This window comes from Polistes dominula, unplaced genomic scaffold, assembly GCF_049000335.1.
Source record: "Polistes dominula isolate Pdom_NZ unplaced genomic scaffold, Pdom_raw_medaka contig_78, whole genome shotgun sequence".
Classification (NCBI taxonomy): domain Eukaryota; kingdom Metazoa; phylum Arthropoda; class Insecta; order Hymenoptera; family Vespidae; genus Polistes; species Polistes dominula.
Window position 1 is genome coordinate 3,037,510 of NW_028301042.1, and position 10,906 is coordinate 3,048,415.

Consider the following 10,906-nt stretch of genomic DNA (forward strand, 5'->3'; position numbering starts at 1 on the left):
TAATATAATCAATATATATTTAATAATATACAAAGTATTATGATTATTATTAATTTATAAAGAGAAATATAGAGATATATATATATTGTTAAGATATGCCATAGAAAATAAATCTCCAATGTAACAGAAGAGGCGCTGCAGTCGCGTGAACTAACGTTTCGTTAATTGTCCGCTAGATAGCGCTTAAGTAGCATTTATATCCCTTCCATTATTATACATAGACAACACATAGTAGTATTGTCATTCCCCTTGGCCTTTCGGACAACCCTGCTGAGGTTTCATCGCAATGAGCCGGCGCCCCATCCCCCATGGATATTCGCCCCTTTGAAGCTAAACTTTGCGTCTCGTATTACGAGATCACGCGAGCCAGTATGTACGAGCATTGACAGAACCGTTAAAAAATCGCAAGGTAAAGGATTATTTGAATTATCGTATCAAAATGATACTCTCATTCGTCTAATCCTTATTATTATAAGTAAAGAATGAAATAAATAAAGAAAGAAAGAGATAAATAGATAGAGAGAACGATCGTTTATCTTGACAGCGACTTTTTTCTTCTTTTTTGTTTTACACTTACTATACACTACAAACACACTATACACACATATATATATATACACACATCACATTCTTTATTTTATACGCATTAGAAATACTTTATTTTATATTTGTGTTAATGATATATATTGACATTTTGATTATTAATAAAAAACAATTTTTATATTTTATATTATAAAAAATGTAACTGCGTTTGTCGTGTCGTTATCTCTGACAGGAATACAAAATCTTACGTCGGTATGCTTAGATAGTACGTATCTACCTTACAATGTGCTTTTACAACGTGCCATGTGCATGTTGAGAATATAAATGATGTTTAAATAACTTTGGATTTATATGTGTACATATATATATATTATACATATATATGTATATATATATGTATAGGGTTATGGTAGATATGACATGCATTTAAAATAGATTTTAAAAAATAATCGATTAACGTTAAGATTTGTATCTCTTACAATACGTTTAATTATAAATTTATTTTCCTTATTTTGTTTGTTCAAAAACCAATTTCATTATATTTTGCCATTAATAGGATGTACGCGCTACAAATGCAAACCGCCTGCCAAGGGGAGGGCAATGGAGAACCAGATATACCGGCTAGTCATCATCAAGAACCAACACGACCAGCTGTCCAAGATTGTAGCTCTTTCGATATTGTTAGAGCTACACAGGTAATCATATTTGGATGTATATGTTATGTATTAATTCTTATTAACACGATGAGAACAGTAACGCTTCAACAAATATAAATTTGTATGTACTTATTTTGATAAATAAATAATATATTTCAGTATGGAGCATTGGATCGTGTTACGGAATTGATAGAAGCTGGTGCAGATGTAAATCAACCTGATGCAGAAACTGTAACGTTACTGCATTGGGCAGCAATAAATAATTATAAAGATATAGTTAAGTATCTGATCGCTAAAGGAGCCATCGTTGATGCTATTGGCGGTGAATTAGTTTCAACTCCGTTACATTGGGCCACTAGGTTATTATCGTTAATTGTATATTAACAAATTTGTATAAAACAAATATATATATTTGTTTTTACATTATCTTGACGATGTGTTCTTTTTACAGGCAAGGACATTTAGGTATTGTGGTTATATTGATGAGAGCAGGTGCGGATCCAACTTTAAGAGATTCCGAAGGCTTCTCATGCATTCATTTGGCAGCATTATTTGGTCATACTGCTATCGTTGCTTATTTAGTTGCGAAAGGAGTCAATCCTAATATGCTAGATAGAAGTGCCATGACACCTCTTATGTGGAGCGCTTACAAAGTTAATAGGTATATAAAGGAAGATTTGGAGTCAATTTGTATATTATGTTTTATTGGAACCGTACTATTTGGGTTACTTTAAAAGCTTTTCATTTTACAGTTTAGATCCTACAAGATTGTTATTGACATTAGGAGCATCTCATTCCTTAACAGATAATTTACACGGTAACACAGCTTTACATTGGGCTATTATTGCCAAAAATAATACAGCAATATCTACGTTAGTTCATCACGGTGCATCATTGGATGTTCCAAATTTTAAAAATGAAACTCCAATGACATTGTTGGGGCCTCATATTGGGGCTGCTTGGTTGGGTCACAAAATAAGTCAAGAAATTAAAGAAAAACAAGGACGTACGAGAACATGGTGCAGGGATAAGGTAATTTTGTATCCATGAAGAATCATAATAATAATATTTTTATTTTTATTCTCTATTTGTAAATATTATTTAATATTTCTTCTTTTTTTAGAGAATACGTTGGTATTGCATGGTCAGTACACCATTTATAGTGTTTTATGTAATAGGATTGATTCTACAAAGTGGATTGGATTATTTAATAAAACTAGGTGCCTTCATAATGCTCTATGTAGGAATATATTCAGCGAATCATTTTATCTTTGATGAACGACTATTTCATATCTTACCATTGTCCATTTATTTGGCTACTAAGGTGAGTTTAACTAAGATTGTAAGAGTTTACAATTATCATGTGACATGACATTATCCGTCATCAGTAATACTGATAAGCGCAATCAAGTGTTTAAGATATCAATCTATAACGTGCATTTTATTATAGCTTTGATAATGTCAATCAAGTTGAAATAAAATAATATAAATATCTTTTCTTGTTTATTGACATTAGAAAAAAAGATTATATATATAATTTTTATATATAAGTTTACTTTTATATATATTATTCAATATATACGTATACTTTTGTTTTTCTTTTTTTCTTTTCTATATATATATATATATATTTTTAAATAATTACTTAATAAGATTAACAAGGCTAATCTAATCAGTTTTATTATTTTGTTTAATGTACATATTTTCGTATAAATCTTATCATTAAAAATAGTATCTCTGAATATGATAAACTATATATATATATATATATAGAATGTAGAAATTATTAAAAAAGTAATTTTATATTATATATTTTATATAATTATATTTCAGATGTGGATTTATGTTACATGGGTATTTTGGTTAGGCATTCACGCAGCTTGGTATTTATGGTTATTATTAGCTGGAGGTTCAGTTCCTCTTTGGATATGTTTCTTGCAATCTTGGCGTGGAGATCCAGGAGTAATTACTGCAAGTCACGAAGATAAGTTAAATGTAAGTTATAAATATATTTTTTAATCATCCTTCGTCATGATAGATTTTTTTAACAACATTGAGAACAGTTTGGGGTATTTTTTTTAATGTCATTGTCATAAAAAATTGGACAAAATTTATTAGAGTATTCTCTTTAGAATTTCTACAACATTTTCTAATTTAATTTATTTATTATTTATTATTTGTAATTTTAATTTGAAAATATAAATTGTTAGAGACGGTTAAAATATATTATTTATATGTTTATTAACACTAGATATACCACCATTTTCTACCGCACTAGTCAAAATGACTGGTGTATAAAATAAAATGCTTTTTGAGGCTTCCAGTCTTTATTTACTCTTAAAAAATAACGAAAAATGTTTAACAATAATAATTTTAATAGATAAATGGATTTATAGACATTTATTTACAGAAATCAAATGTTACATGAAGTAGACATTTTGAATTAAAATGGCCCGACCCAAGTCAAAATGATTGGTCTGGTATATCTAGTGTTAAAACCAATTTTTTGATTTATGAGAAGAAAATACTATTCGCTTATATTTTTTAGACAATAATAGAATTAGCCGAAGCAGGTGGTTTTGAACCGCAATGGTTTTGCAGCAGTTGTTTAGTTAGGAGACCTGTACGATCGAAGCATTGTTCTACATGCGATAGATGTATCGCTAGATTTGATCATCATTGTCCTTGGGTTAATAATTGTATCGGTAAATATTATTTTAGATAATTATATACATCTACAGGGTGTTACAGCTAAATTAGATCATCTAAATAATCTCCTTCGTTTAATATCGTATTGAAAAAAATATTCCAAAAAACAAGTTGCACTATTGCTATAAAATTTACCGTAGAACTAGTGACTTTATCCTATTAGATTTTTATTTATGTTGTCAATTAAAAAGTTTAATTTATTAGTAAAATCACACCTGATAATATAAAATAGAATTTTAGCTAGATGACAATTGTTAAAATTATAGAAAATAAAAAATGTGCATACAGCATTAGTTAATTAATGGTCACCATTTTGAGCACCAGTAGGCTATGTAATTAATTCAAATTTTCTAAAAGAACCAGTAGTGTATGACCCAATGTAATGTATTATTTATTTTTAGATGTAAAATATTTCTTTAAAAAAGTATATATAGTTCTATTTAAAAAAAGAACCAAAAAATTGACCTTAAAGAATTTTATGAAAAAAATAATCTAAAATAATTGTTTATTTACCATATTATGTGTTCCTTAAAATAGTGTAACTTAGTCTTTAGAAATTTGATAATACAAAATTAATAATTAACTGAGATATTTAGGTGTGTCTTTTATTTATCGTTAATCACCTTGTATATATTCATTTATGTGTTAAAATTAATATTAATATTTTGATATATATTTACAGGAGCACACAATCATAAATATTTTCTAGGCTTTTTAGCATCGTTGTTAGGTCTGTGCATTGTTATTTTATCTGCTAGTGTACAATACTGGCAGTTTGAATGTTGGACTAATTTGACGAATGGTCACAGTGCAGATAATTATTTAGTAGCTGCAGCTACTTGCGATGCTTGGATTATGTGGATCGCAGCAAATACCTCTCTTCATTCCTTTTGGGTTGGAATGTTGTTAGCTTGTCAATGTTATCAGGTTTGTCAAAAGTTCCTTCCAATGATATACAATGTACGTAGGTTGGAACTTAACATTTAGCCGACCGAACGCCTCACAGAGACCTCTACAGTTTCCACCGCGCTCGGGAAAGCCAAACTGCGTTCTCTACCGCGCATTTTTCTGAAATAGTGTTTTAGATTCTATTCGGAAAATTCTCAAAGACTCCATCGGAAATCCCGAAAATAAAGAGCCGTAATAATGAGCATAAAAAGATTTCAAAAATTGATGCATATTATTATATGTTGTAACCTGTATAAATAAGCTCTATAGAGAAAGAAGCGCTCCTCAGATGAAAAGGGTAGATCTACCCGAGCGGTCGGCTAAGTGTTAAATAGTGGCAACTATTTATTCACAACCAATACAAAAGAGTTACATGTTTGCACCTGTTACTGTCCTTCAAAGTAGTCACCAAAGTTGTGTAGAACCCATTGCCAGCGATTTGGAAGGCGTAGTATACCGTTAGCAGAGCCTGTTCTGTTGATGGTGCGAATGGAGCGGTCTACTGCCGATCGAATTTCTGGAATAGTTCTGAAGCGAATGCCACGATAGGTTTCGCATGAATTGACGGAAATGTAAAAATGGATGCGTTACGACGCTGCTCAGACACACTTGGAGCTCTATGAGCGCGAATGAGAGGCTTTCTTACGCCGTATCGTAACACTGGATGAGACATGGCATCATTCAGTTTGTCCAGCTGATGACAGTAGACTTCCAAATTAATTGTTGTGTTATCCAGTAAAAGCTCAAAAAAAAAACGATTCCTTTAAAATCCCACTAAACAGACAGCATCACCTTTTTTTGATGGATATTGGCTTTCGAAATGCTTTGAACCGGTTCATCTTTTTTGCTCCATGATCTCTTGCGTTTGACATTGTTATATACAACCCATTTTTCGTCCCCAGTAATGATACGCTCAAAAATGAATCATTTTCGTGACGTTTGAGAAGCGAATCACAGACGTCAACGCGACGACACAAATTTCTCTCCGTGAGAACATGGGGAATCCATATATCGAGAGCTTCGAGGTTAAACCCAGGCCTTTCAAGTGGTCATAAACAGTTGAATTCGATAAATTAAACCTCTCACCGATCTCACGTGTTGTTATTCGCCGATTTGCATCAACTAATGCCTTTATTGTGTTATTATCAGCTTCAACCGGCCTTCCGGAACTTGGTGCATCTTCGACATCAAAATTGCCGGATCGAAATTTTGCAAACCAGTTGTTCTGGCACTGTTGTACTGTCAACACATCTTCTTCATACACATCGGTTAATTTCTTTCTGGCTTGAACAGCATTTTTACCTTTTCTATAGTAAAAAGTAAAATATGACGAAAATGCTGCTTATTGTTCTCCATATTTAAAAGGGCACCAACCAAAAGCTACTGCGTAGAATTAATTGAATTTTTTCACACACAAGCCTTCCTATATCAGCTCTCAAAACATATAATGATTATGCGGCTTAAGTATGAAGTTGGGTTCGAAAAAATACAATTAAATCCTCTGTCGGGAAAAAACGAAATTACTTTCCGAACAACCCAATAAGTTTCAACCTACGTAGATAGCAATCAATTGAATTTCTTAGTTATTTATTTTGTATAAATAATATTAACATGTTATAGATCATGGTACTTGGAATGACTACAAATGAAAGAATGAATGCTGGACGTTATACACATTTCAAACAAGGCAATCCGTTTCATCGTGGAGCTTTACAAAATGCTGCGGATTTTTGCAACTTTAGTTTTTGCGGAGTAAAGGCAAAACCAAGTTCAGATTGGCTACACAGTTTTGATCTTAAGCAGAGTATCGAAAAATTACCATTACTCGCTGCGAAAGAAAATTTTCAATACGTTTAAAATATTGATATGATAATAATGATAAATAATATTGTCAACTGAAAATTATTTTTTCATTTGACAGGATTACAAAATCTAGCCGTTAGAAGCTAAAATATATATATGCCATATCAAATACCTGAACTTCTGGCCCACCAAAGAATCATTGTGAAAATGTAAGTGATCTTTCATAAAACAGTAATTAATTGCATTATTATTATTATTATTATTATTATTATTATTATTACTATTATTACTATTATTACTATTATTATTATTATTATTATTTACATTATATATAGATATATTCTAAGTAGTCGAATCCAGTGATAGATTATATATATATATATAAGAGTTTAATATTTGGTCTACTTTAAAAGACTGTTTGTGGTCACAAACATGCATATCCCATGATATAAGTTTTACAACGGAGTAATATGCACAATTAAAAAAATATCATTTTCCTTCTATCAGAAGGGTTATTATCTTAGCAATTATATTTTAATTCATTATTGAGATTATATTTTCCATGATTTGTTGATAAGTGTATTTTTAATTGTATAGAAAGTTTATTGTAATTCAAGTGATTTTTTTTTTTTCTTTTTTTTAATCCATATATATACATATACGTATACATATAATACACACATATACACATATATACACACACATAAAATATATATATATATATATATATATATATATATATATATATATAATCGTATATCTCTTTGTAATTATTTTATTATTCTGTAATATTTGTAAATACAAATGTCTTGCCATTATTCTAAATAGAAATTCATTTGAAATACTTAGTCAAAAAAAAAAAATAAAAAATATAAAAAATAGATTAATATCATCAAGGATATTGCAATTCTATATAAAAAAAAAAAAAATAAAATAAAATAAAAATAAAAAGTAATAAGATCTGTATTGTGAAAATCTATAATTATACAGATAAAACAAGAGTTAAACAACTCTATCAAATGAATAGAGATTATTAAAAACAATGTTACGGGTTCTAGATTAATAGAAGTTATTTAGTTAACTTATAATGTCAGAGATATGCATGAATATTACTATGCAAATAAACAAACAAAAACATAATTAATTATTATATCCATATGATATGGGGTAGGGGGGAGGAGGAAGGGAGGAAGGGAGGAGGCTACATGGCCACAGTAAGATCTCACATTTTATTGCTTTACTGTGCCTTTGTTCATCTTATAATCTGACAATGGTAACAAAAACGTTATCTAATCTAGACCCTCAGTTAAAAAAACGACATTGTTCAATACTTTTAAAATATATGTATATATACTGCATATACATAAGTGCACATACACATAGTAGATATATACTTATACATCATAACACAACACACACACACACACATACACATAAGTTAATTATATAACTTTTACTTATTAATGTAATCATTCAACAAAATTCGTTATTTACGTGTAATTGAAATTGTCGAAAGGATTTTGTATAAATGAAAAATTCATCTCGATTATTATAATAATAATCATAATAATAATCGAATAATGTGAAATGCGTTATTTAAAGAAAAAAAAATTGACAATTGATTTAATATGTTAAACATAATTATTATTATAAAGAGATGTAAAAAACAACACACACCGAGAATTATTAAGAAAAAAAAAAGAAAAAAAAGAAACAATTTGTTCATTTAAACTGTTATTAGTACTACTAGTAGTTCATTAAATTATATCCTCATTAATTGAGATTAAGATTATAATATCACGTAATGTAATTAATCATTAATAATTATAACTATTCGCAATATTTATTTGTACTTATAGACAAAAAAAATCAACAACAACAACAACAAAAAAAAAGAAAACTCTCCTAATGATATTGTATTTACAAAAGTATATACAGGATATATGTCCTATTCAAAAAATCATTGGTAAAATGTGAAGTAAACTTTTTGGCATGCAACAAAAAGTGTTTTGCCAAAGTCAAATTTTTATCTATTGAAAAAAAGAAAGAAAAAAAAAGAAAATAAAATACGTTGAAAGAATTATCAATGTTAATGTAAATTAGAAAACGATATGTGCTATTATTACAAATCTTGTAGAGAGGTTGTACTTAAATAACGAAAAAAAAAAAAAACAAACAAACAAACGCTATAATACTATATTTATATTTATACACGTGTATTAATGAGAATAACAACAATAACAATAACAACAAATTATAAATATTCTCACTAAACATATTTGTTATACTGCGAATAAGAAAATAAGAATAAGAAAAAGAAAAGGAAACAAAAAATATTCTATTATTTATGTAATAATATATATCTAAGGATATATATGTGGCAATTGTGTGTAAAAGGACAAGAAAAGAAAAAGAAAATTTAGTAGAAAATTTATTATAGTATTTCTAGCTAGTTTATAGCAATTTTTTATGTTCACTATTTCTTTTCTTATAAACTTTTTATTATTATTATTATTATTATTATTATTATTTTTAATGTAATTATTAATTAAGGATTAATTACGCATTTGACTGAAAAATCAAAATTATTTCTTATATACATTCCAAAAGTTAAATGTGTATTGCAATCTAATATATATATATATATATACAATAATGTAACAATAATTGTCTCTCAATGCATTATAACGTTGAATATTTATTTTAAAAATATTCATTTTATTATTGACTATCACAATTATTTGTTGTTGTGGCGCTTAAGAATTATTTCAAAATGTAAATCATATATATATATATATATATATATATATATAGTAAGAATTTTCTCGATAAAACTCTTTTAAAATAAATTATCATTGTATTGAAATGAAATAATATTATACTTTGTAAAACCGAATTTCCATCTCTATAATTATAATCATTATTTTGTACGATAAGTAAAAATGATGTACACGCATAATCGAATAATCGGAATATAAATCGTGTTGTTAATATTCTATTCAAGAATAATATAAATGATAAATTCCGATGATTTAAAAGAGTATTTTTTATTAATTTCATAATCTAGAAAGAGTTTCATATTGTCAACAATTACAATTGGAGGACAACTCAACAATAATATTTCTTTATAAAATGCAATATATTAAAATATTAAAAATCTAGTTATATATATATATCGTAATTGTAGTAATTAATTAAACAGAAAGCAATATAATGCTGTACAAATGTTTCTTAAATATCTCTTTACCTAATCGGACACAGTGCCTGAGAATAATAGCAAGATTTAAAAAATATAATAAGAAATAATTGTGCGTTATAAGTATGAAAAGAAAAAAAAAAAGCAGATGAAACATAAAAGAGATAACAACCTTGGCACTGGACTCTTAGAGATTATTATTATTATTATTATTATTATTTTTAACTTATATGCGACTGATTATTTTATGTAAATTCTGTATAGTTTTATCTAATACTCTTCATAGAGTTTACATAATATAACAGATATGTAATTTTGCTGTTTCCATACTTAGACGAACACTTTAGGAAAGCATTGTTCAGCATGATACTCAATATATAACATAAATTTATATGATCTTTTACATTTTAACGCGCTTGTACAGAATCGCTAAGAAACATATGTACAAAAATTGAAAATATACAAGTATATTTATCTTAAATTACCAACAAATTAAATATACATCTATATATATATATACAATATACAGACAAACACGTACGTGCGGTTTTAAATAAATATTCTCTATGTCAATGTAATTTAAATCTATCGTCGTTTATACACATGCATGCTTTAATATTATGCATTTTATCGAACCAGATATATATATAATTAGAAAACACCAATTATCACAAATTACTTTATATAAATATTTACATTTTATCTTTATGTAATATAAAACTATGTTCAATTTTGTATGTTCTCTCTTCTAGTCTAGTTATTCTTATTATATATATATATATATATATATATATATATATATATATCATTATTATTTAATAACAATAATTTAGATTTTGATCGAAAACATACCGAGATTCCTTTTTAAATTATATATATATATAAAATTAGACATAATTAATTTTATATCAAAATGTTCGTATAATGAGATATGTATTATATATCGTTAAGTATTTCAGCAAATCAATGGAGCGTAAGTTATTAATTCTGTATAAATAAAAAAAGAAAAACAGTACGATGATATATATTTGATATATTTTATAAAAAAGTA

At 27.5% G+C, this 10,906-nt stretch overlaps 1 protein-coding gene across 3 annotated transcripts; it reads left to right on the forward strand.

Moving 5' to 3' along the window:
• The first annotated feature begins 235 nt into the window (after positions 1-235).
• Positions 236-10,352, forward strand: Hip14 (palmitoyltransferase Hip14). Of its 3 annotated transcripts, XR_016177449.1 has the most exons (11): positions 236-409; positions 1,100-1,238; positions 1,359-1,558; positions 1,651-1,860; positions 1,937-2,231; positions 2,323-2,523; positions 3,033-3,194; positions 3,748-3,904; positions 4,591-4,835; positions 6,477-6,868; positions 6,995-10,352. XR_016177449.1 is itself a non-coding variant. In XM_015331264.2 (10 exons), exons 2-10 carry the CDS (start codon positions 1,101-1,103, stop codon positions 6,711-6,713), a joined length of 1,845 nt encoding a protein of 614 aa, XP_015186750.1. In that variant the 5' UTR covers positions 236-409; position 1,100; the 3' UTR covers positions 6,714-10,352. The 3 variants fall into 3 exon arrangements, 2 of the variants coding, with proteins under 2 accessions (XP_015186750.1, XP_015186751.1); XM_015331264.2 differs by having other exon boundaries at positions 6,477-10,352; XM_015331265.2 differs by lacking the exon at positions 6,995-10,352 and having other exon boundaries at positions 237-409; positions 1,952-2,231.
• Positions 10,353-10,906: the final 554 nt, after the last annotated feature.

What these genes read in the sequence shown, in the direction of transcription:
- Hip14 (XM_015331264.2), top strand. Translation starts at nt 1,101, where the DNA reads ATGTACGCGCTACAAATGCAAACCGCCTGCCAAGGGGAGGGCAATGGA. An exon ending in CCATTTATTTGGCTACTAAG is followed by an intron (nt 2,524 to 3,032) that starts GTGAGTTTAACT and finishes ATTATATTTCAG; the next exon opens with ATGTGGATTTATGTTACATG. An exon ending in TAGCTTGTCAATGTTATCAG is followed by an intron (nt 4,836 to 6,476) that starts GTTTGTCAAAAG and finishes AACATGTTATAG; the next exon opens with ATCATGGTACTTGGAATGAC.